Source organism: Heterocephalus glaber, unplaced genomic scaffold (genome assembly GCF_053883595.1).
Source record: "Heterocephalus glaber isolate CG9 unplaced genomic scaffold, H.glaber_assembly_v1.0 deba00000281, whole genome shotgun sequence".
Lineage (NCBI taxonomy): Eukaryota > Metazoa > Chordata > Mammalia > Rodentia > Bathyergidae > Heterocephalus > Heterocephalus glaber.
The window spans coordinates 1,046,111-1,072,371 of record NW_028258139.1 but is presented as its reverse complement, the minus strand read 5'-3'; the positions used below and the strand labels follow the sequence as shown (position 1 = coordinate 1,072,371).

The window sequence follows — 26,261 nt, the reverse complement described above, 5'->3', positions numbered from 1 at the left end:
TTGTTTATTTCATATATCTGTGAGAGTACTAAAAGTAGTAAATAGACTGTAATGAGTAATATCAGGATATTTTCATCACATATTTTTTCTTTTTCTTAAAGTTCATTATATCATTATAAATATAACTCATAATTTTCTTTGGTAATATCTTTTATTATTGCATAGAAATTTCTCCTTTTCTAACATTTCTGCTTAGTGGATTAAGGTATGACAATGTTACCCATGAACCTATTTCAACAATACGTAGGATTTTTTTTGTTGTTGTAATTAATGAATGGTAATGGTTTTAATACCCATTGTTTATATTCTTTTTAATTGGTACATATTAACAATATAGAATGATGAGATTCATTTGGGTATATTGGTACACACATATAACATATTTTGATTATTTTCATACAGAGACAGAATGGCTCAAAAGGAAAATAGTCTTATTATATGTCAAATAAGATGATTTCTAATCCTGGATCTGTGTCTGACCTTTCTATTTTGTAGAAAGGATTTTTTTTTTCTTACCAATCAATTTTTGAGGATAAAATAAAACACGTGACAATGTTTTGGAATGTATAAGACACTATACAAATGTAAAAGTGTTTTTGTTTCTTGATAATTTTTCAACAGATAATGCTATATATTTTTATACATTGAAATCTATAACATTATTTTAGATTTTTATCAGAAATAGTCTATGTTCCTCACTTTTATCCATATCCTTAGTATATAAACCATTGTAGCACAACCATGGTTCTTTTGCTTTGGTAGCATATTTAGAACTTCAGATAAAAATTTAATACTTTTTACATTAATATCTTAATGTTATGTTAGAATTATTACTTTTGCATATGACCCATAAAATTGCTAAAAAGATTGTATCCTACAATAGACTAGAATTGTTTATATGGAAATAAATGTAAACTTTTAGAATACTTTATACTTGTTACATTTATACTAGGATTATTTGAAATATATAATTATAGAAACTCCCCAAATGGGATATCACAATCCCCAACTTGAAACTATACTACAAAGCTACTGTGATAAAATCAGCATGGTACTGGCAAAGGAACAGACCTGAGGATCAGTGGAATAGATTAGAAGGTGCAGAAACAACTCCAGACATACTCAGCCACCTCATCTTTGACAAAGGAGCCAACCACCCTCATTGGAGGAAAGATAGCCTATTTAATAAATGGTGTTGGAAGAACTGGATTTCAACCTGACAAAGATTAAAACTAGACCCTTACCTATCACCATGCACTAAACTAAGATTGAAGTGGATTAAAGATCTAAATATTAAGACAGAAACACTAAACTTGCTGGAAGATAAGTTAGGTAGAACTCTTGAAGACATGGGCATAGGAAAAGACTTCATGAACAAAACCTCAGCAGCATGGAAACTAGCAGAAAGAATCAACAACTGGGATCTCATCTTATTAAAAAGCTTCTGCACTGCAAAAGAAACCACCAACAGAGCTAACAGACAACCTACAATATGGAGAAAAATTTTTAGCAGCTGTACTTCAGACAAAGGACTACTATCTAGATTATATAAAGAACTGAAAAAAATCAGACTTCCCAAATTCAAAGACCCAATTAAAAAATGGGCATCTGAAATGAACAGACATTCCTCAGGCAAAGAAGTAAAAGCAGCAAACAAATATATGAAAAAATGTTCAACATCACTCGTCATTCGAGAGATGCAGATGAAAACAACCTGAGATTCCACCTCACCCCAGAAAGAATGGCTGCTATCAAGAAATCAACCAATATCAAATGCTGACAGGAGTGTGGAGAGAAAGGAATCCTTCTCCACTGTTAGTGGGAGTGCAGACTGGTGCAACCACTGTGGAAGTCAGTATGGAGATACCTCAAAGAACTAGGGCTAGAGGTCCCATTTGACCCAGCTATTCCCCTGCTGGGTATCTTTCCAAAAGAATTAAAAGAATCATATCACAGTGATGTATGTGCACCTATGTTCATAGCAGCACAGTTTGTAATAGCTAAAGCTTGGAAGCAGCCCAAGTGCCCATGAACTGGAAACTGGATAAAGAAAATGTGGTGTTTTAAATAAAATGGAGTACTACTCAGCCATAAAGAATGAAAAACTAGAGTCATGTATAGCTAAATGGATGCATATCGAGGCCATACTCAAGTGAAATAAATAGGACACACGTGTAAATACCGAATGGTTTCACTAGTGTGAGAAACTGATAGTGTAAACAATGATTAAAATGATTAAATGGTTAAAATGATTAATGGTTAAAATGGTCAATGGTTAAAATGATTAAAATGAATAATTGATAATTTGAAATAGGAAAAAAAGGTCCAAAGAAGAAGGAGTGAAGGGAGGGGAAGGGGAAAGGAAAGAAGGGAAAGGAAAAACTATGAGAAAAGAAAAAAAAATGTAAATGAAATCTATGTAAATACGGAAGGGTGGAGGGGGTGAAGGGCGCACAGGTAATGGGGAAAAAAGTAAGAACCAAGGTACATCATGTACAGGTACAAACACCCAATGATAAATGTAAATGTATCGTACACCTAAAATGTACCAATAAAAGAACTAAAAAAAAAAAGATTGCATGTATCATTATCTCCTTGAACGCCTTTTCATTTATGTTCAGGTCCCTTTTACATAATAGCAAAGTAATTGTGCGTAACCTGTGCATATTCTCCCATATTCTTTAAATCATCGCTAGAATACTTATACTACCTAATACAATATAAATGTTATATAAATAGTGCTTGCTGTATCTTTGAAGGAGCAATGGCTTGGAAAAAGTCTGTACATGTGCATCTTTAGTATAAATGCAATTCTTCTTTTCTGAAGATTTTCAGTTTGTGGTTGGTTGAATCCGCAGATATGGAACGGAAGGAAATAGTGGACCGGCTGTATGTCTCAAATCTCTGCCTTTATATTTCCCCCAGTTGCTTGTCCTAACTGAAACCTGCTGCCTCAAAGAACAATGCTCTATACAATCTTCCCAAATGGTCACTTATTCTTCCAAACTTCAGGGCTGGCAAGTGGATTCCATGGGCCAAGGCTTCCCATTGCTGCTACTGACTGTGGTTTTGTCACCGCCCCACAAAAATTCAGGTCAACTGAGGCTTAGACAACCTTGCTATCCCCCTTTCTCCTCTCATTATCACGTTTCTCAAGCCCCAAATACCTTGGAATGATATTGACAGAAATTGCCTCTCATTTATTAATCATAATTTTCCTTTTCATTCCCAAGTCTCATCATAAGCCTAAGAAATTCAATCTTCCTGTGACTCATCCAGGGCTCCAACTCTCAATCCCTACTCAGCTCCAGTGGTGATGACACTTATCCTAGTTTTGCACCTTGGAAGGAGGAGGGACAATACCAGTGCAGCTGCCCTGGCTATAGATACTGATTGGTCACTATTCATGTCACTTCAGTTCACCATACTGATTATTATTACCCTTTTCTGACACTGACACAATTTTGATATCGTAAATGCCAAACCTTTCCTTCCAGCTACAACTACCTTTCCTTACAGATCTCCTACTCATTTTTTTTCATTAAGTTTATTGGTACATTCAGTACATTGCTTTATAGGATGGGAAGCATTTAAGAGATAAAAAGGTTGAGAAGAAGGGTAAACCTGAGAGTTCAGCGTGTGGTCTTTGAAGTGAAGTGAGAGAAAGAAAGGTACTTGTGCTTTTACTGGTGTGTATCAGTAGATAGTCTATCTTTCATCTCTGTGTTGCAGTGCTTCTCCTGCCCGTATTATAGATGTCTGGTAGACCCATCCTGTCAGAAATACCAACATTTTGGAAAGTATTCATGTAAATCTTTTGTGCCAACAATAAAGTTCCTTCTTATGTAGTATCTTTACCTCAGTCTTACATTTTGATCCTCTTGAGAAGCTTATAGCTTGTCTTGCAAAAGCCAAATAATGGGGTCATCAAGTCTGATGAAACCTGATGGGGCAGTTTTTTGAACAGCTGTTCCAAAGTAGGTGGTTCCATTGATAGCTTCTGCTGGGGATGTGGCCTTCAGATGATGTATTCTCAGCCAAGTTTTATGCAGACTGTGACATTGTATATACGTTACTTGTACAACTTTGACATGTTTTTGTGTAATCGTTTGTTACCAGACAGCTTTTTCGTGAAAATGCAATTTGTATACTAAAGACATTGTTTATTTGTACTGTAATACATTTTAAAAAAATGTTATTTTAAAAAAAAGTTTATTGGTACATTATAGGTAAAAAAATAGTTATATTCATCATTGGGATCTTGTAAAAAAAAAAAAAAAAGAAAGTCCCCAAATATATACTTTCATAACCAAAGACACAGAAAAAGGGAAAAAGGATATATTTGAAAATTTACTTTATATACTATAAATTAATATATTTTTGTCCACAAGTTGTTAATGTACATAGATTTGCTTAATAAACTTTTCCCAATCAATTTTTGCTGCATCTTAATTTACTTTCTTGGTAGTAATCAGAATTATAATCTAGATCTAATTACATTTTTTTGTTTGGTTATAGACTGATACCTTCTTCCTAGAAGCTGTGCATCTTGGAAATTTGTGTAAAATTGTTATAGGTCACGATGGACTTGGCCCAGGTAAAGCTCTTCCACAGAATAAAGGTCTAATTCTACTGTATTTGTGTGAATTTATGTACAAGTCTAGAAAATAATATGAAAAACTTGTGAGAAATATTCAAATATTATCTGAAATAAAAATATTTTCCCCCAATATTCTTTAAAATTTAACTAAATGAAACTTTCTTCAAAAATGACATAAACTGGCCAAGTGAATAGTCTAGGATGGGCCTGGAATGCTAGAAAGAGTGATTCAGAAAAATGGGAAGAATCTGGGGTTTATATATTGTGGCAGGTGGCAGCATTCTTGCTAGTGGTGGAAATAGCAATGATGTCTCATAGGGTGATATTCTTTGAAGGCTAGTGATTGTCTAACAGTGGTATGTTGCCCTACCAGCAAGGTTTCAGACGTGTTTCCTGCCACTACTTTGTGTATGCTTTTTTCTGAGTTTCCTATCCTACCTGTGAGATAACTCACATCTTCCTAATAAATTCATTTTCTACTACTATATAAATCAGCCATTAGATAAACAAACTCTGTTTGACAAAAGACAGAGTACTAAAGGGCACATATAAGATAAGTATAAAAAATCAAAAAGCACAAAGTAAGATGATAAAATTTCTTACTATAAAGTGTCAAAGTTTAATTTTCATGTTGAGAATAAAGTTCTTGTACAAATATGTAGTAAACATGTGTTTAAATAATAAGAGAATTTAGCAGGTTGGTTCAGAGGTGGTTACAAAAAATTGAAAAATATACCCATACAATCAGTGAAAATGAAAAGAATGATGAATAAAATTGACAAATTAAAGTAAAAAATGAGCAGTATTCCATAAGAAATACCTTTGAATCCATCTTCTCTCTTGGACAAAATTCATTTATATTTTGATTAGACGTAAGTCATTTACATCTTATTTTTTCAGTTGATAGCTAATTTTATAGGATCTGAGCCCAAATCCTTAGTAGACATTAAGTCAATACTAGCTCAAGAGTCAGAAGACTCTCAGGCAAGCTTTTTAGGTAGTATCCTAGTAGTACAACATTGAAACTACATGTAGTCAGGTGTTTTTGCTTTATTTATTAGTTTTTGTTAATTTTCTTAAACAAGACAAAAATTCTAAGCCTGAAAAATCTCAATTTCCAATTACATGTTCTGTGTAGAGACATATTTAAAATAAGTGGCTTAGTAATATTAAAAATAAAAGTTTAATGATATATGAGGAATATGTAGATAAAAAAGCAAAAGGCTTTAGTTTTGATCTTATCATAAGACAGTAAAACTCAAGAAAACAAGAAGTACAGGAGGGTAATTAAGAGGTACAGGAGGTTAATTTCTTTTTGGTAGCACTTATGATTTGCAAAGAGATTTCAGTGAGCTGTTATTCCATAAAGAACATTGCAACCAAATCTATGAAATAAACCCCCTTAGTAAAAAAAAAATCAATCAAAAGAATATCTTCTTTTATGATTTTATCATATGATTTTATCATGTATCTCAGATTTTGGCAGGTTAGCCAGTGACTTCAGTTACTTCTGAAAAACATTTGTGCTGTGTAGACAGAGAGCCATCTTCATTTTAAAGCTTCATGAAATATTTCTATAATGCATTAGGCCTAAAAGAAAATCTTGGTGTGTGATGCAGCGAGAGGGCTCTTAGCTGAGTCAGAGCCACGGTGTTTGGATCTGCAGTCTGTGCAGCTGTGAGCTACATAAATCTTTTTCTTTCTGAAGCCAAAAAAAAAAAAAAAGAAATCTCAGTAACTTTCTCAAAAAAGGCCATGTTCATCTCATCTCTCATGTTCTCTCATCAATGATACCAAAATTTAATAAAAACGATATGAGTACAAAAAATTTAGTCACTTAGGTGATTTCAGTCCTCTCTATAATTTTGGGCCAAAGGAAAAATCAGAAAATGTAGTAGATTCTGCATCCTTCTCAGAACCTTTGTGTTTAGCAGCCTGGAAGCTTTCTGCACTCTGTCTTCTTGGGTTGTTATGGAGACTTCATTACATATAAGTGATCAGTGAAATTATTGGCCGCTGATGATCAATTCAACTTTCAGCCCCTTTCCCTGGAAGTTCAGAGGTGGCCTCTCTAGGGAGTAGCCCCCAGCCCAGCACCTCCAGCCACCAGTCATCTCCTTAGCATACACAAAGACAGGACTTTGGAGATTCCGAAGGTGTGAGGAGGTGTCTACCAAGCAACAGGGAAGAAGGCCAAAGTATGTATTTCCTATTATGAATCACAATATCATAAGTAGTATTTAAAAAGTGAAAATAAAATAAATGAACTAAACATTCAAAAAGATACCATATATAAGAAATAAGGAATTACTGAGAAAAATGTGTGAAAAAAATAATAAAGATAAAAATGGAACTCAAAGGTTAAAAGAAAGTTGAAGAACAGCATTAATAAGGATATGTTCTTAGGGAAAATAGTTTACCCGTATTCAGGTGGACATTGAAATGTCTACTAAAAAAGAAAAACAATGCTCAACATTAGATTAAGAAATTGAATATAACTATAAATTTATAGGAGATAGAAACTCTGAGACTACTATATGCAACTAAAAAATGAATAAAAGAAATAAGAGAATTAGTGAAGTATTAGATATAAGTCACTACATAAAACTGGAGGCTATCTTACATATTAGCAATATTTGATAGAAAATATAAAGTAAAAAGCATCTTGGAGTTACTATATATATATTTATAGTGTAAGAATTAGCATTAAGAGTAAGAAATTCAGGGCTGGAGATTTAGTTAAGAGGTTCCGGTGCCTGCCTCACAAGCTCAAGGTCCTGAGTTTGATCCCTGGTATCAAAAAAAAAAAAAAGTAATAAATTCAGGCCCATTTTTATTATTATTATGGCCTTGTCTGGAAGCCATACTGAAAATTATTAGCGGTTCTTGCCAAGAAAGTTCTGTTTATAGTTCCTACTTTCTTTTGGATTAAGTGAACTTGTTTGTTCTATAACACTTTATTTACTGGTGGTCGTGACTGGCTCTGCAATTCCACCTCTGTTAGTGCTCTGGAAGCATTGTTGCTGGGTTAGAGAGGTGAAGGTTTTATGCTTCCACATATTCAGCCCCTGCGTGCTTATTTCTGTGGTGCATGTGTAGCGAAAGGACTTCAGAATTAGATCTCTGCTTTTGACAAAAATACTCTGTTGCTGCACTCATTTTATGTAAGATTCTCGACTATAATAAAAACGGGACTGCTGCACTTGTTTCTTTATAAAAGAGTGCTTGGTTGCACCAAAATCAATTGGAACAGCACAAGGGGAGAAATATGAGACTTATGATGAGGTAGTGATATTAATGGAAAGCTATCCATGGTAGTTTTTATTAAGAGAAGACAATCTGAAATGCAGAGCAACAGAACTCACCCAAAAAATGAGTGCTGAGATGGATTGCTAATTTTCTTTCTTTATCCCTAAGTAAGCTAGTTATAAAAGACCACATAGTACATGATTCCATTTACATGAAATGCCTAGGAATGGAAAGTTCATTAAAGTCTGAAAGTGTGTTAGTGTTTCCCTATGCCTGGGAGAGGGAAGTGGAGAGAGATGTGAATAGGTACAGAATTTCTTTTTGGGATGATGAAAATGTGTACTGAATTTGGGTACAGCGATGGTTGCACAACTTTGTAAAGATTCTATAGATTATTATGCCTATTTAAATAGGTAAACAATGTTCTGTAAATTCTTTCTCAATAAAACTGTTCAAATGATTCTATCTGGAAAAATTTAAAGGATAGAATAGCCAATAACATTTTGAAAAAGATTAACAAGGAAGATTCTCATATTAAAATGAACCAGGTCTGATTTTTTTCAATTCTTTATAAATTCTAGATAGTAGTCCTTTGTCTGAGGTATACCTGCTGAAATATTTTTCCCATATTGTAGGTTGTCTCTTACCTCTGGTGGTGGTTTCTTTTGCAGTGCAGAAGCTTTTTAATAAGTTGAGATCCCAGTTGTTGATTCTTTCTGCCAGTTCCTGTGCTGCTGAGGTTTTGTTCATGAAGTCTTTTCCTATGCCCATGTCTTCAAGAGTTCTACCTAACTTATCTTCCAGCAAGTTTAGTGTTTCTGTCTTAATATTTAGATCTTTAATCCACTTCAATCTTAGTTTAGTGCATGGTGATAGGTATGGGTCTAGTTTTAATCTTTGTCAGGTTGAAATCCAGTTCTTCCAACACCATTTATTAAATAGGCTATCTTTCCTCCAATGATGGTGGTTGGCTCCTTTGTCAAAGATGAGGTGGCTGAGCATGTCTGGAGTTGTTTCTGCATCTTCTAATCTATTCCACTGATCCTCAGGTCTGTTCCTTTGCCAGTACCATGCTGATTTTATCACAGTAGCTTTGTAGTATAGTTTCAAGTTAGGGATTGTGATACCCCCAGCCATGTCTCTGTTGCTTAGAATTGCTTTTGCTATTCTAGGTCTCATGTAGTTCCAAATGAACTTTTGGATTGTTTTCTCTAGTTCTGTGAAGTATATTGTTGGAATTTCAATTGGTATTGCATTGAATCTATATAGTAGTTTTGGAAGTATGACCATTTTCACTATATTGGTTCTTCCTATCCAGGAACAAGGGATGTCTTTCCATTTTCTTGTATCCTCTTCTATCTCTTTTTTCAGAGTGCTGTAGTTTTCATTGTAGAGGTCTTTTGTTTCCTTTGTTAGACTGACTCCTAGATATTTCATTTTTTTGGATGCTATTGTAAAAAGAATTGTTTCCCTAATTTCTCTCTCAGTGAATCTGTTATTTGTGTACAAGAAGGCTATTGTTTTTTGGGTGTTGACCTTGTATCTAGCTACTCTACTGAATCTGTCAATTAAGTCTAGAAGTCTTCTGGTGGAGTTTTTTGGGTCTTCTATGTAAAGTATCATATCATCAGCAAATAATGTCAGTTTAACTTCTTCTTCTCCTATCTTTATTCCTTTTATTTCTTTCTCTTTTCTAATTGCTGTGGCTAATGTTTCCAGAACAATATTGAACAGGAGTGGTGATAGTGGGAATCCTTGTCTTGTTCCTGATTTTAGAGTGAAAGCTTTCAGTTTGTGACCATTTAATATGATATTGGCTATTGGTTTTTCATAGATAGCCTTAATCAGGTTAAGATAAACACACGTGTAAATACTGAATAGTTTCTCTACTGTGAGAAACTCATAGTGTAAACAAGGGTTAAAATGATTAAAATGAATAATTGATAATTTATAACAGGAAAAAAGGTCCAAAGATGAAGGAGTGAAGGGAGGGGAAGGGGAAAGGAAAAGAGGGAAAGGAAAAACTATGAGAAAAGAAAAAAAATAGAAATGAAATCTTTGTAAATAGGAAAGGGTGGAGGGGGTGAAGGGCACACAGGTAATGGGGAAAAAATAAGAACCAAGATATATCATGTACAGGTACAAACACCCAATGATAAATGCAAACGAATTGTATACTCAAAATGTACCAATAAAAGAACTAAAAAGAAAAAATGCACTAGGTCGATCCCCGTTACCAAAATAAAAAAAAAAAGAAAAAAGAAAAAAGCACTAGGGGGTCAGGGATTTAGCTCAATGGCTATGCACCTGTCTTGCAAGTGCAAGATCCTGAGTTTGATCCCTAGTACTGCAAAAAACAAAAAAACAAAAATAAATGCACTGGAGCTGGGGATTTAGCTCAGTGGTTCCGCCGCCTGCCTCGCAAGCTCAAGGACCCGAGTTCGATCCCTGTTACCCACCCCCAAAAAGGAATAAAGGTGACAATTTTTAAATATAGTTTGTTGAAAATTACAGTAATAGCAGACAAGTAAGTGATACAGAATAAGATCTGAACCAGCTTGTAAGTGGTTTTAATGCAAGAATAAGCAATGAATATTAAAAATTCTATTCAAAATGAGCAAAAAAATAATTGTACAATTTGAAAATACTTAAAATTTTACCAACTCTAAGCTACATTTTAATTAAACTTCTAATTTTGAGAAAATTATATATTCAAATAAAGTTGTATAAAATAATGCAATGAGAGTCTCCATTTCCCCAGTGATAACATCTTGCAAAGTTACAGTACAATATTGATATTGATATTGATATTGATACAGTTAGGACACAAAAGTGTACCATCACTATTATATTCCCTCCTTGTTGCACTTTTATAGCCATCTCCAAGCCCCTTCCTCTCCTGATGCTGTAGTCCCTTGTGCTTAACCTCTGGCAACCACTAAAATTTCTCATTTTAAGAATTATATTAATGGAATCATACATTATGTAATCTGTTGGGATCGATCCCTTTCCTTGTATAATTTCCTAGAGATTCATTTAAATTGTTCATGTCAATAGTTGATTCTTTTTTTATTGCTTTTTGTACTCTATGGTAGAGATTTCCCTCAATTTACTCATTTACCAATTGAACGACATCTGGATTGCTGCCAGTTTTGAGCTCTGATGAAATCAAATAGCTAAGGGTGGGTTGGGAGAGAAAGCATTGTGGATATATAGTGAAATATTCTGTTATTAATATTATTTAGGGTTATTTAGGTGAAGGGAAATAAAAAGATTAAGATGCAATATGTATATGTACCAATTTCCCACAGTGAATGTGTTATATATTGCAAACACTTACTAATAAAAAATTGCAAGAAACTGTTACTTAGTGTTATTTCAAACTAATACTTAATTTGACTCAATAATTCCACTTCCAGAAAGCTATCCAAAATAATTAAGAAATACAGGTAAAATGTATGTTCAAAATTGTGGCTGTATTATGCATAATACAAAAATTTCCTATTTTATAATAGGAAATTGTACTTTATGTGGTACGTCAATATATAGAAATGTTATAAAACTTAAAAAATCATGTCTAAGAATATTTAGGAAAAATGTGGAAGTACAGTACTCAAACATAAATATAAGATGAACAGAGTAGACATTATGTTTTGAGCAATTAATGCTGTAATAAATTACCCCAAAATCTGAGAGGCTTCACAAAGCTCATGTTTATTTGTTGTTCACACAGCAGTCTAACACAAGTTGGAAAGTGTCCCAGGTGACTGTTTTCAAGCAGTTAATCAGGGATCAGGGCCTGGGTAGTGTGTGGCTGCTTTAGGTGCTACATGGCTTCCAAGGTCACTGCAGAAGGTAGAAATAGCCAGAGACACTTGGCAAGGTATTTAAGGCCTACAAGTGATTTATATAATTTTTGTTCCCATTCCATTGTCAAGAAATGAGTCATATGGGTCTGTACCTAATTTCAGGGGAGGCTGAGAAATGTAGTTCTCTTTTATAACAAGAAAGAAGAAACAGTATAATGAGCACATATCTTGTATCTACCATAGGAGGGTACCAACTCTTTGCATGGTAGGATCTAATATGATAACATATAACATATATGTATCATGAAGACTATATGTAGGCATAGAACATGACTGAAAATGCATAAACCAAATTAACTGGGTTTATTTTTTTGTAGGCACTGAAATTTTACAGTATTTCAGTCTTTTTTGTCCATTTTCTTAGGCCTAATCCAATACAATATAAATATTCCACTAAGTGATGAATTATGTTTTAAATAATATAAAGCTACTTATTCTATGCGTTATGTAAGAAAATCACACATTCAGAATTTAATATTAACTCTTTGACTTCTATTCTTCCTGCCAAATTCCTACAGAAACAGCTTGGCTTTATTTGATTCTCTTTTAGCTCTAATTCCAGAACTGGGTCTTTCTTACTTAGGGGAAAAGCATGGTGAAAATGTAGACAATATGTTTTTACATAGATAATTTTATACTAACTTAGTAACCAAATTATTGTTTTTGAAAAATCAAGTTCCTCATTACCTCCAAGAGTCTATAAGCTTTTAAAACCCATTTCAGAATTTATTTTCCTTAAAGAATACAAGTGATGTTTGGTACCACATGTAAGGTCTGACCAAGGCACACTTGATACCACTGAGGCAGGCAAGTTTCAAGCAACATGTGATGAGTTTATTGCCATCTGGGTGCAGATAGGCCAAGGGTGAGAAGGCCCTTGGTGCAGACAGGAGGGTGCGTGTGGTTGTTATAGTAGAGTTTAGGTAGGGGAGGGGGCACTGGTCAAAAAACTTTAGAGTCCCTTGGGTGATGGGCCTGGGGCTGGCTGATAAACAGCACTGTGGTAGGAGCAGCAGGGGGTGGCTGTTGGCTTTCTGTTATCTCTGTGCTCCTGTGGATGCAGGTGGCAGGTCTGCTTGGGGTGGTGGTATCTGACTGGTGGTGGTGGGGTATCAGCACATAAAATGAAATTAAATGAAAATATTTTGAGGGATGATAGGCAGCAGAAACAGCATGGGTAAAGGTACAGAATTGTGAGTATGAATCATTTGTGGTAGAGATTTTCAAGGTGTGGTTTCTGGACCATCAGCATGGCCTGAGAACTTGTTAAAAATTATTCCTTAGGCCCAGTTGTAGGATGGCCAACCATCCTGGTTTGCCTGCATCTGCTCTATTTTTAGCACTGTAAATCCCACACACTGGAAAACTCTTTTCTATGCAAACTAGGACAATTGATCAACTCAGGCTGCTTATCCCAGGCCTACTGAATCAGAAACTCTTGAGTGTGGGCCCACCAATCTGCATTTTTATAATTCCTCCTGATGATTCAAATGCATGCTAAAGTTTGAGAACAGCTGATCTAGGGAACTGTGAGGAGTTCGGCACTGCTCAGTGATGGGAGTGTGTGGTGAAGGATGAAAGCTGCTGAGTTAACAGAGACCAGGCAATGAAGGCCATTGTTGCTTTGGTAAAAGTTGCATCCTAAAGCAGATTAGTATGAAAGTATCAACCGAAGGATTTCAGTTGAGGTAGAATATATTATATTGTGAGCTGTATTTTTGTATAGACAAAACTGTTAAGACAAAACCTATTATGGTTTAGATCTAAAATGTCATGTGTTCAGGAAGGAGAGTGGATCATGAAAGTGCTTATACTCATCAGTGGATTAGTCCACTTTAGAGTGCACAGCTGAATGTGCTGTTAACAGGTGGGGTCTGGTTACATGACCTAGAATTCTGTTCTCCCTCCCTGGCTCCTGTCTTCCTTCTTTGCTTCCGGGCCACAGTGATATGACCAGCTTTCCTTTATCAGGCCCTTTTATCCTGCAATTTCTGCCTTGGAGCCAGCCAACCACACACTGAAAATATGAGCCCAAATAAACTACCCCATCTTTAAGTTGTGGGTGTCTAGTATTTTGTTTGGGCAATGAGGAAAGTGACTAAGACACTCCATTTTATCAATGAATGAAATAAAATTGTATTTTAACTAAACCCAGTTTGCAAAGTAATATAAAAATGAATATTTCAAAAAAAATCATAGCCTTCACGGTTATTAGCCTTTACCTGTCTGTGGACTTTCATGAGATTTCTGAATAGCTGTTCATTTTTAGCCAAGGAACAAATATATATTTTGTATATACAGTCTTCACCCAAATATGAACTTGAATATTCTTGTGGAAATAGAAAGTATTACTAACTCATCAAATATATATTCTTTGGAAGATATTAGGTCCAGGATTATGAATACAGTTTATGAAATCAAGAGCATTGGGCCAGGGACTTAGCTCAGTGGTTCCACCACCTGCCTCACAAGCCCAAGGTCCTGAGTTCGATCCCTGGTTCCAAAAAAACCTCCAAAAAACCAAAAAACCAAAAAAACCCCGAGCAACTGCAGAATTATTCTGTTTTCATTTGTTTAGAAAATGTATTGAAATCATAATATAAATGTGAAGCTTTATAATAATGCCGTGCATTTGTTACATGGATAATAAATATTTTTAAATGTTTCTTACAGTTAATTTAATATTATAATTTGCTTTCTTTGAAAGTTGCACATATATTTGGAAATGAGAACCTGTTTCTCAAAACTGAAAATAATCCCTGGACTTTATATACTCATATCACATTTTTCTTTCTTTAATTTGTATTTAGGAAATGGTTGGTTTCTTGATGATGTTGTAGTCAAGGATCGCACAGCAAATGATGATTATGCATTCTTCTGTCACAGGTTTGTAGGTGTGTTTTTACATTGAACAAATTAATTTTGTTTTAGTTCCAAGTTCATGTATTTTTGTAAACTAGGTAGCTTATTCAGTTATTCCTGGTCACTGATGCTTTGTTATATAACTTCTATGACCATTAATCTTAAGGGCTGCTGCTTCTATGGAGAAATAAATCCATTGTTTATTATTATTCTTAATTATATAAATTTAATATTCAGTAGTAAATTAAAGTTCCAAATTAGATTTAAAAATAATAAATGTGCATGATAACTGTTGTATATACTTCTTAAATAACCATTACATTGCTGACCCATTGTCAGTAGGCCTTGATTTTCAAGTTATTTTGCCAGTAGTGGTAATAGATTTGCTGTTTCTTTCACTTTTTTGCTTTTTTCCTTATGGAACCAATATTAGACACTTATGAAATAGCTAACTGGAGTTTGAACTAGTTAGTGGTCAAATAACAGGATAAAATAATTGATCCAATGGTTGTAAAATCTGTGACTTTTGCAGTTAGCAGGCTAATGGATTGAGTAACTTAACTCACTTGTGGATTAGAGAAAACATTTGATCTTTAGCAAATAACAGCTTTTTCTTCCTCTTTCCACCTCCCTTGCATGCTTACAGTCATTTTAGGATTTCATTTTCCATTCTGTACTACTGCTTTTTTGTTTGTTTGTTTGTTTGGTTTGTTTTTGGTACCAGGGATTGAACTCAGGTCCTTGTGCTTGTGAGGCAGGTGGCAGAACCACTGAGCTAAATTCCCAGCCCTACTATTGCTTTTTAATTTAACTAGTATCTATAGGTTTTTTTTTCCAATTCCTACTATCCATTATTTCTGAGTTGATATATAATTGCCAGAAATTTGGGTAAATATAAAACCTGAAAATAGTTGATACATTTTTCTTTCCACAGATGGCTGGATCAAGGGGAAGATGATGGTAAAATAGTCAGAGAACTATATGCCAGGGATAACAATATCTTCTCTGCGAGTGAGTGTCATGTACACACCCTTCTTGGTTTTAGGATGACTAAAGAAAGCATGACATTGTTGAAAGTAATGGTTCTCTCTTTGCTTTATCTTCTCAGGGCAGAAGCTAGAACTTCAGAGAAAAAAAACAGTAAGATTTTTCTTTGGGTGTTAAATTATTTAGTACAAACAATGTTCAAATAGCTATTTGATGTGTTAAAATAAAACAGTATATAATGTTTCGTGAGGGATGCTTCTTAGTAATTTCTTTTCTTTATGTATTCTCATACAGCACTTTTGTTTTTTGTTTCAGTGGGCTGCAGAGAGCTGGAAATTTATGAAAGGAAATACTCTTCAGTTCTACAGCAGGCTGACTAGGGGCTTTGTTCGTCTGCATCCAGATGGCACAGTTGATGCTAATGGAGAAAAGACAGATAAATATGGTAAAGCCGTCAGGAGAGTATGTGGTGCCACACAGGTCTGGGAGCTGCAGGAAGGGAGATTTCTAGGCACAACCTAATTCATAGTTTTTCTCCTTTTTCATTTGGCTTTACAGTTGGATTAGGCACTTAAATAATCATCTTCCTTAGTACAAATAATCAGTAGACAATGAGCTTAAATGTGGATAGACATGTCATTGTGTAGAATGGTGTTCCGTGAACAAATTTATTTTTGGTATTATTTAGTTAAAGAAATATAGGCAATTAACACTATTCATAAAAAACAGCAGTGTGGCTCTTGAATAATGACTATTTAAGAAATTAAGTCAGTTTTTCCAAATATCAAGTGCCTGTTCTCCTCAAAATAATTTGAGATCCACAGAAATAATGAAGATCTTGCCCTGAATTTCAGAGATTCATAATTTAACGAAGACAGACACATGAAATACTTCTAATCATGGTATTTATAGTTAATGTCTTAAAAAGTTACAAAGGAAAACCAGGCCAAGAAAACTTGATTTGATGTTTAATATCAGCATGTTGTGAAACCATAACCCTAAGAATGAATAAAGAAGGAATAAACCAATTATGATAGGCTTTTTTTTTTTTTACTATAAACTCAAACTTCTAATTCTTCAAAATTTGGAACTTTACAATTTTTAGTAAAATTTTCCTGCATTATCTATGAATGTAACTTTGTTACTCTTTTTTTAAGAAACTGTGTTATTCATGTAGCCTTTAGAATGTGCTGGAGACACTAATCTACAGCATATCTGCAAAATATTTCCTTTTCCATCTTACGTTAGAGATCCTAGGGAATAAACCAACTTTTTGCTCTGAAAATATGTAGTCTTCTAAGAACACTCTTCCACATAGTTTCTGCTTCCAAAATTAATTAGTTCTTAGGTATTTTCTTTAATTATTGGTTCCCACCTGGGATTACTTATCCACTAAATCACTCAAAATAGCCCTTTATACTCTGTTCTCTGCTGCCAGTGTCTTTCTTTATGAATATGGTAAATTGTATTTGGAACTATGGCACAAAAATATTTCCCATTGTTAAATCAGAAGCTGAGGTGGATCTAAATTTTACGTGACTTGTGGGAAACATGAGACCACTGGGTTAAGAGATCAAAACTGTTTATTTCTCACATTAAATCTAGCGATCAGGGCAATACATATCTGTATCAGTTCCCTCAGTACCCTGAATCTTAGTCCCACAGTGTCATGCTACAAGGGTCTGATAGTCTGATACTGATACTACAAGGTCTGATACTGACACCTGAAGCTGATTATGTTAGGGGAGAGAAATTACCAAATTAGAAAACTCTGATCTTACACGGGGTTGTCCATTTTTCCTTATCCAGGGTTGTTCATTCTTATCCAGAGGATAAGACAAAGATATAGTTGTGCGCACGCACATATGCACGTGTGTGTGCACGCGCACACAGACACACGAAGGAGAATGAATTTATCTTTATTCTGGAATGCAAGGAAATTTCCAAGGTGAATGAAAGGTCTTCACCTTATTCCCTTGGGACACATTGAGAGACCAGGATGTTTTTAACGCATTGCAGTCTCTCCTCAGAAAACTATTTCTTATCTGCTCGGAGGTACTGGACCGTGCATGCAGGAACATGAAGGATGCCTTCTTTCTACCGCCCTCTCCGCAGCCTAGTTTATGAGGGGCCTTGCCACCGCTGCATTGAGTTCTGACTAATAGAATGCAGCTGAACAACACTCTAATTTCTCAGATCTGCGTTTTTCTGTCTTCCCTTCTTGGATGAATCTTTCTTGGAACCTGGCTTCCTAGTGTGAGGAAGCCCCAAAAGTACTCAGTCTCTGACAGCTCCAGCTGAGTTCCTGACCTACAGCCAGTACCCGACTCTGTGTAGGCCAAACTCACTGGTAGATGACAAAAACGGAGAAGCTTTTTATCAGTCATTGTTTCTAGAATTTTAATACACTGCTCCTGCAACATATGAAGCCTAATGAATAGCCCCCCCATCCCGCAGAAGGCAGGACAAGAGAATACGTTCAAGAGAATTTTTTTCTTAGCGTAACTGATACACTTTTGTTCTGCAACAGGTCTTTTACCTGTGATAATTATGTATGGTATTATTTCCTGATGTTATGCTTAGTGTTCCATAAATTCACACTAATGAGTCAATGTTCACATGCCTGAAAAATGTGATTAATACTGACATGTAGACATCTTTTCATGGAAGTATTTTAAGAATATATCTCTGAGATATATGGGCTTATGATTTTTACTTCACAAAAGCAATATTGTTTTTCTCACCATAAGCCAGACCTTCTATTTAGTTATTAAGCTTGTTGTAAATGTAGCTATTTTCATATTCATAAAGTTAGAATGCTCATTTCTCTGCATGCTATTTCTTGGCTATTGCTCCTGAGAGAGGGATGTATGATGCTATGGGCATGAAGGTGAAGATGCAGGGGAAACCCCAGAAAGTTGGAGATATCAGTAGAGAAAACTGTAGGCTATGAGAGGATCCAGCCTAAAGAGAGGTCACGTGGGCTGGAACTGACAAGGCCATGGTGGTGGTGGGGGAGCCATTTGAAACTCACATCTCACCACTGTGTGCCAGATGTCAGACAAGGAGCTATAGGACTTAATGTTTGCCCTGCTTGGTTTCAGTCTTGATTTGGTCCTATTCTTTTCTAACCCCCTACTCTTCCCTTTTGGAAAGGGACTGTTTACCCTGTGCCATTGTACCTTGAGCTTATGTAACTTGTTTTTGATTTCCATAGGGGTTCATAGCTAAGAGTTCATTTCGTATCTCAAGGGAAACGTTGACATAGACTTTTTTTTCCCTTAAATTCTTTTATTGGTACATTTTAGGTATACAGTATGTTTACATTTATCATTGGGTGTTTGTACCTGTACATGATGTATCTTGGTTCTTATTTTCTCCCCATTCCCTATGCTCCCTTCACCTCCTTCACCCTTCCCTATTTACAAAGACTTTATTTCCATTTTTTCCATTTCTCATCATTTTTCCTTTCCCTTCTTTCCTTTCCCCTGCCCCTCCCACTACCCCTACCCCTTTGGACCTTTTCTTCCTATTTCAAATTATCACTAATTCATTTTAATCATTTTCATCCTTATTTACACTCTCAGTTCCTCACACTAGAGAAACTATTCGGTGTTTACACATGTGTGTCCTATTTATTTCACTTATGAGTATGGCCTCAATATGCATCCTTTTAGCTATAAATGTCTCTAATTTCTCATTCTTTATGGCTGAGTAGTACTCCATTTTATAACAAAAACACATCTTCTTTATCCAGTTTCCAGTTGATGGGGACTTGGGCTGTTTCCAAGCTTTAGGTATTACAAACTGTGCTGCTATAAACATCGGTGCACATATATGGCTGTGGTATGATTTTTTTTTTTTTTGGTACCGGGGATCGAACTCGGGTCCTTGCACCTGTGTAGCAGGCGGCGAAACCACTGAGCTAAATCCCCGGCCCCAGTGGTATGATTCTTTTAATTCTTTTGGGAAGATCCCCAGTAGAGGAATAGCTGGGTCAACTGGGACCTCTAGTCCTAGTTCTTTGAGGTATCTCCATACGGATTTCCACAGTGGTTGCACCAGTCTGCAGTCCCACCAACAATGGAGAAGGGTTCCTTTCTCTCCACACCCCCACCAGCATTTGTTATTGGTTGATTTCTTGATAGCAGCCATTCTTTGTGGGGTGAGGTGGAATCCCAGTGTTGTTTTCATCTGCATTTCTCAAATGACAAGTGATGTTGAACAGTTTTTCATATATTTGTTTGCTGCTTTTACTTCTTTGCCTGAGAAATGTCTGTTCATTTCAGATGCCCATTTTTGAATTGGGTCTTTGAATTTGAGGGGTCTGATTTTTTTCAGTTCTTTATATATTCTAGATAGTAGACCTTTGTCTGAGGTACAGCTGCTAAAAAGTTTTTCCCATGCTGTAGGTTGTCTGTTAGCTCTGTTGGTGGTTTCTCTTGCAATGCAGAAGCTTTTTAATAAGATGAGATCCCAGTTGTTGATTCTTTCTGCTAGTTCCCATGCTACTGAGGATTTTTCCATAAAGTCTTTTCCTATGCCCATGTCATCAAGAGTTCTACCTAACTTATCTTCCAGCAAGTTTAATGTTTCTGCCTTAATATTTAGGTCTTTAATCCACTTCAATCTTAGTTTAGTGCATGGTGATAGGTATGGGTCTAGTTTTAATCTCTAGCAGGTTGAAATCCAGTTTTTCCAACACCATTTATTAAATAAGCTATCTTTCCTCCAATGATGGTGGTTGGCTCCTTTGTCAAAGATGAGGTGGCTGAGCATGTCTGGAGTTGTTTCTGCATCTTCTAATCTATTCCACTGATCCTCGGGTCTGTTTCTTTGCCAGTACCATGCTGTTTTTATCACAGTAGCTTTGTAGTATAGTTTCAAGTTAGGGATTGTGATACCCCCAGCCATGTCTCTGTTGCCTAGAATTGCTTTTGCTATTCTAGGTTTCTTCTGATTCCAAATGAATTTTTGGATTGTTTTCTCTAGTTCTGTGAAGTGTATTGTTGGAATTTCAATTGGCATTGCATTGAATCTATATAGTAGTTTTGGAAGTATGGCCATTTTCACTATATTGATTCTTCCTATCCAGGAACAAGGGATGTCTTTCCATTTTCTTGTATCCTCTTCTATCTCTTTTTTCAGAGTGCTGTAGTTTTCAGTGTAGAGGTCTTTTGCTTCCTTTGTTAGGTTGATTCCTAGATATTTCATTTTTTAGATGCTATTATAAAAGGAATTATTTCCTGAATTTCTCTGTCAGTGGGTCTGCTATTTGCATATAAGAAGGCTATTGTTTTTTGAGTGTTGACCTTGTATCCAGCTACTCTACTGAATCTGTCAGTTAGGTCTAGAAGACTTTTGACCAAATTTTTTGGGTCTTCTATGTAAAGTATCATATTATCAGCAAATAATGACAGTTTAACTTCTTCCTTTCCTATCTTTATTCCTTTTATTTCTTTCTCTTTTCTAATTGCTATGGCTAATGTTTCCAGAACAATATTGAACAGGAGTGGTGATAGTGGGCATCCTTGTCTTGTTCCTGATTTTAGCATGAAAGTTTTCAGTTTTTGACCATTTAGTATGATGTTCGCTGTTGGTTTTTCATAGAGAGCCTTAATCAGGTTGAGATAAAGACCTTCTGTTCCAATTTTCTGTAGGGTTTTTATCATGAATGGGTGCTGGATCTTGTCAAATGCCTTTTCTGCATCTATTGAGATGATCATATGGTTTTTGTCCTTGACTCTGTTACTATAGTTTATTACATTTATCAATTTATGAATATTGAAACATCCTTGCATCCCTGGGATAAATCCAACTTGGTCAGGGTTTATGATCTTCTTGATGACACTGTATTCTGTTTGCCAGTATCTTGTTGAGGATTTTTGCTTCTATGTTCATTAGGGAGATTGACCTGTAGTTCTCTTTTTAGATTGAGTCTTTCCCTGGTTTTGGAATCAAAGTAACACTTGCTTCCAGGAATGAATTTGGAAATCTTGCTTCCCTTTTAATTTCCTTGTTGAGTTTAAAGAGTAATGGCATTAGTTCTTCTTTAAATGTCTTGTGGAATTCAGCAGTGAGGCCATCAGGACCTGGGCTTTTCTTTGTTGGTAAATTTTTTATTACCTTTTCAATTTCACTTTTTTATTGGGGTGTTTAGAATTTCTATATCTTCTTCATTTAACTTTGGAAATTTGTATTTATCTAGGACTCTGTCTATTTCTTCTGTGTTTTCCATTTTATTAGAGTACAGGTTCTCAAAGTAAGTACTGATGATCCTCTTTATTTCTGCTGGATCTGTTGTGGCTTAACCTTTTTCATTCTTAATTGCATGGATTTGTGCCTTTTCTTTCCTTTTTTGATAAGGTTGGCTAAAGGTTTATTGATTTTATTTATTCTTTCAAAAAACCAACTCTTTGATTCATTAATTTTATGTATTGTTCTCTTTGTCTCCATTGCACTGATTTCTGCTTGGATCTTTATAATTTCCTTTCTTGTACGAGCTTTGGGTTTGTTATGCTCTTCTTTTTCTAGGAGCTTGAGGTTCTGCATTAGATTATTTAACTGAGTTCTCTCTGTGGCCCTAATATGGGCATTCACTGCTATGAATTTCCCACATAGAACTGCTTTCATTGTGTCCCATAGATTCCTGTATGGTATTATCATTTACTTGTAGAAACTGTCTAATTTCTTCTTTAATTTCCTCTGTGACCCATTGGTTGTTCAGGAGGGTGTTATTCAATTTCCATGTGTTTGTGGGAGTTTTGCGGTTTCTTATGTTATTGACCTCCAATTTTATTGCACTATGGTCTGATAATATACAGGGGATAACTTCAATTCTTTTACATTTACTTAGATATGTCCTATGAGTTAGGATGAGATCTATTTTGGAGAATGACCCGTGTGCAGCTTAAAAGAATGTGTATTCTGATTTTGTGAGGTGGAATACTCTGTAAACATCTATGAAGTTCATTTGTTCAATAGCTTGGTTCAGTTCTAGAATTTCATTGCTAACTTTTTGTCTAGATGATCTGTCTATTTGTGATAGAGGGGTGTTGAGGTCCCTCACTACAATTGTATTAGTGCTTATTTGTATTTTCATGTCTATTAATATTTGTTTTGTATAGCTGGAGGCATTCATATTTGGTGCATATATATTTGTGATTGTCATCTTTTCCTCCTGGATTGTTCCCTTTACAAGGATGTAGTGACCATCTTTGTCTCTCTTAATTAGTTTTGGTTTGAAATCTACTTTGTCTGCAAATAAGATTGCTAAGGTCTGCTTTTTTCTGGGTTCCTGTCACGTGGAGAACTGTTTTCCATCCTTATACTTTCAGTCTCTGAATTTCCTTTTGAGTTAGGTGTGCTTCTTGTATACAGCATATTGCTGGGTTTTGCTCCTTAATCCATTCTGTCAGTCAGTTTGTTGTGATTGCTGAATTGAGGCCATTAACATTGATACTTATAATTGAGAGATATTGACTCATCCTTGTCATGATGTTTTACTGTTGTTGGCTCTTTTATTTTTTATTTTCCCCCCTTTCCCTTTAGTGTCTTACCTTGCATGGTGTCTTCTCTCTGTTGGGCCTTATGGAGTTGTGCCCTTCATTGTCTTTTTCTAGGATATTACTTAAAATTGATTGGAGTGCTGGTTTGGTGTTCATGAAATTTCTCAGGTGTTCTTTGTTGTGCAAGTATCTAATTTCCCCATCGATTTTGAAAGATAATTTTGCAGTACACAGCAGTCTAGTTTGGAAGTTATTTTCTTTTAGGGCTTGAAATACTTCACTCCAGGCTCTCCTTGATTTGAGGGTTTGTGTTGAGAAATCTGCCATGATTCTGATGGACTTTCCTTTGTAGGTGATTTGTTTCTTTTCTCTAACTACCTGTAGAATTTTGTTCTTCTGTTGGGTTTCTGGGATCTTGAGTATTATATATCTACGTGTAGATTTTTTTTGGTCATGGCTGGTTGGAGTTCTATATGCCTCACTTATCTGTATGTCCAATTCTCTACCTCTGTCTGGGAAGTTTTCCACTATTACTTCTGTGAACAGTTTTTTTATGTCAATTGTACTTTCTCCTGTTTTTTCTTGGACTCCTATCAGTCTTATGTTATTCTTCTTTGCATCATCTGCAGCTGTTGGATTGATTTCTCATGGTCCCTTACTATCTTTAAGAAATCTCTGTTTTCATGGTCCTTAACTGCAAACCTGTCTTCTGTATCTGATATTCTGTCTTCACATTCTCTTAGTCTGCCCTACATGCTTTCAATGGTGTTTAAATCTCCTGAATATCTGTTTGAATCTGTTTCATGGATTCCATTTCTTTTTTATGTTTTGCAATCATGGTTTCCATTTCTTTCTTATGTTGGGCGATCTTGTTTTCCATTTCTTTCTTATGCTGGACATTCATGGCTTCCAGCATGTTTCTGATCTCATCTATTTTCTTATCTGTTTATGTTCTAGAGCCTCTAAGTATGTCTTTCACTCTGCTCACCATCTCTGTATTTATCTGGGAGATTATTTCTGCTTTGAATTTTTCTAGAGCCTCATGCATCTGCTTTGTTACTTCCTGTGCTATCAGTTCAGGGTGTCCAGGTGGTTGATTATCAGACTTTTCCACCTCATTTCCCCCAGAATTTCCCTTTTGTGGGGTGGAGGCCTGTGTTTGTGCCTTGCTTAAATGTCTTCTCATTTTTGTTTTTGGTATTGTCCTTGGTTTAATTCCCTGGTTGATATTTCAAAATTGCTTAATGTAGGTATCTTTGTTGCTTGTGTTTAAAACCCTTGTGGAATAATTGCTTTTCAGAGGTGTCTTCCAGATATAGCTTGTGTGTTGGTTTTGAGACTCTAATGATTCTGAGGCTATTTTGTTTTCATTATACCAGGAAGGAAAACTGATTAGATCAATCAAAACATGTTAGCCCAAATGATACAATCAGCAATACCATAGCCTCAAGCGCAGCTTAGAAAATGACAATTTGTGGTAGTTATTAATCTATCACATTTAACTGTGTGAATTAAATCAAAACCGATGACCAACCTAATATATGTTTATAGTGAATAAACTATTCAGTATAGCATTTTTCCCCTTATGGGTGGGGAGTTAGAAGGAGTTGGGGAGGGAGGGACAGGTAGAAAGATCAGGAAAGAGTAGCAGTGAGGCCAGAAGACACAGGAAGATCACACAAACTCTTAAGAAATTGCTAAAGACAAGAGGAAAAGGCAGAATGAAAGAACAGAGATGTGAACAGAATCACCTAACAGCAACAGGGAGGCTAGATACTGTATGTACTTTCCTTTAAAACTAATGATAATCAAGAGAAGGAAAAAGAGAAGAAAAGAAAAATAAAGGAGAAATCTGAAATCAGTGCAGAAAGGAACAAATGAGGAGATGAAGAGCAACGTGGGACAGTGAGAGAATGAGAGAGACAGAGAGAGAGAGAGAGAGAGAGAGAGAGAGAGAAAGAAAAGATTAAAGAATGAAAAGTAAGAAAAGTAAAAAATTTGAAAAGAGTAGAAAAAAGTAAAAAGTAAGAATTAAAAATAAGAGAAAATTTTTTTTTTCTTTTTTGCAAATAGTAAAAGATAAAAATGATGGGCCTCCTTCAGGGTATGTCTCTGTTGTCACAGTAGGCAATGTAGGCATCCGTATGCATATACAAGTCATTGAGTCTCAGCAAGCCAGCAGCAGACCTGTGAGATTCAGGCAGATTTCTGGCTGCTAGTCCCAAATTGAGCTCCCTGTCCTCCTGCAGGGTTGAAATCTGCAAAGTTCTACTGCAGGTTCCAGTTGCCCTTCCCCTGAAGATAGTGCAGGTTTTGATGGGAGGTGTTGATACCAGGTGATTATCCCTCCGACTTACCAAGTACAGTGGTCTAGTGTGCCTTTATTGTAGAGATTCTTTTTACTTTTCCGCTGAGCTTCAGTTTTCATCGAGAAGCCTGAGAAGCCCTCTTTCTGTTACTAACTTCTGCTCTATCTTGTGCTCAGGACAAGGGCCTTTATAATCCCCTGTGCCTCTGTAGTGTGGAACCAGGTAGCAGCAGAGCCTGGAGGCCGGGGCGGGGGCGGGGGGCAATGGGACTGGGTCTTGCAGGAGCTCGCTCTGCTAATCAGAGTGACAGATGGGGCCAGGGCTCCAAGCCGCCCACTCATCCTGGCATGGGTGGGGCCCGGGACGGAGCCCAGGGGCTTCACGCTGCTTGGCTCCCCTGCTTGCCCTTTTTGTTTGCCCCGAGTAGAGCGCAGGATGCTACATAACATTTTGATCAATGATAGATCACAGATATAATAGTAGTCCCATAAAATTATAATGGAGAGGAAAAAAAATCTCATCTCCTTGTGACCTTGTAGCCATTGTAACCATGGTAACGTTTAGCACAATGCATTACTCATGTTTGTGCTGAGGATGTTCTAAACAAACGTGTTGCACTGCCATTCATGTAAAAGTATAGTGCATAAAATTATGTACATTATATAATATTTGTTAATAAACTATCTTACTAATTTATGTATTTATTATATTTTTATTATTTTAGAGCATAATCCTTCTGTTTACTAAGGTTAAAAACCGTATGCTGATAGCAGCCTTATACTGAATTTACCATGGCTCTTGATTGTACCAAGAGGTCATGTTGAGCAAGTTGTGTAATTATACTCCATGATATTTGAATTGTGATGGCTTCACTTAA

The 26,261-nt window shown here is 35.8% G+C and overlaps 1 protein-coding gene across 3 annotated transcripts in view; it reads left to right on the top strand.

Annotated features, from left to right (window-relative positions):
• The window catches only part of Rp1 (RP1 axonemal microtubule associated), a 226,275-nt gene that overhangs the window by 100,942 nt on the left and 99,072 nt on the right, over nucleotides 1–26,261 (top strand). For all 3 annotated transcript variants that reach the window (XM_087185399.1, XM_087185401.1, XM_087185394.1), the window contains exons 9-13: nucleotides 4,519–4,597; nucleotides 14,529–14,604; nucleotides 15,515–15,591; nucleotides 15,689–15,720; nucleotides 15,883–16,012. In XM_087185399.1, coding sequence (XP_087041525.1) covers nucleotides 4,519–4,597; nucleotides 14,529–14,604; nucleotides 15,515–15,591; nucleotides 15,689–15,720; nucleotides 15,883–16,012 — 394 coding nt within the window. The remainder of the gene's footprint in view (nucleotides 1–4,518; nucleotides 4,598–14,528; nucleotides 14,605–15,514; nucleotides 15,592–15,688; nucleotides 15,721–15,882; nucleotides 16,013–26,261) is intronic.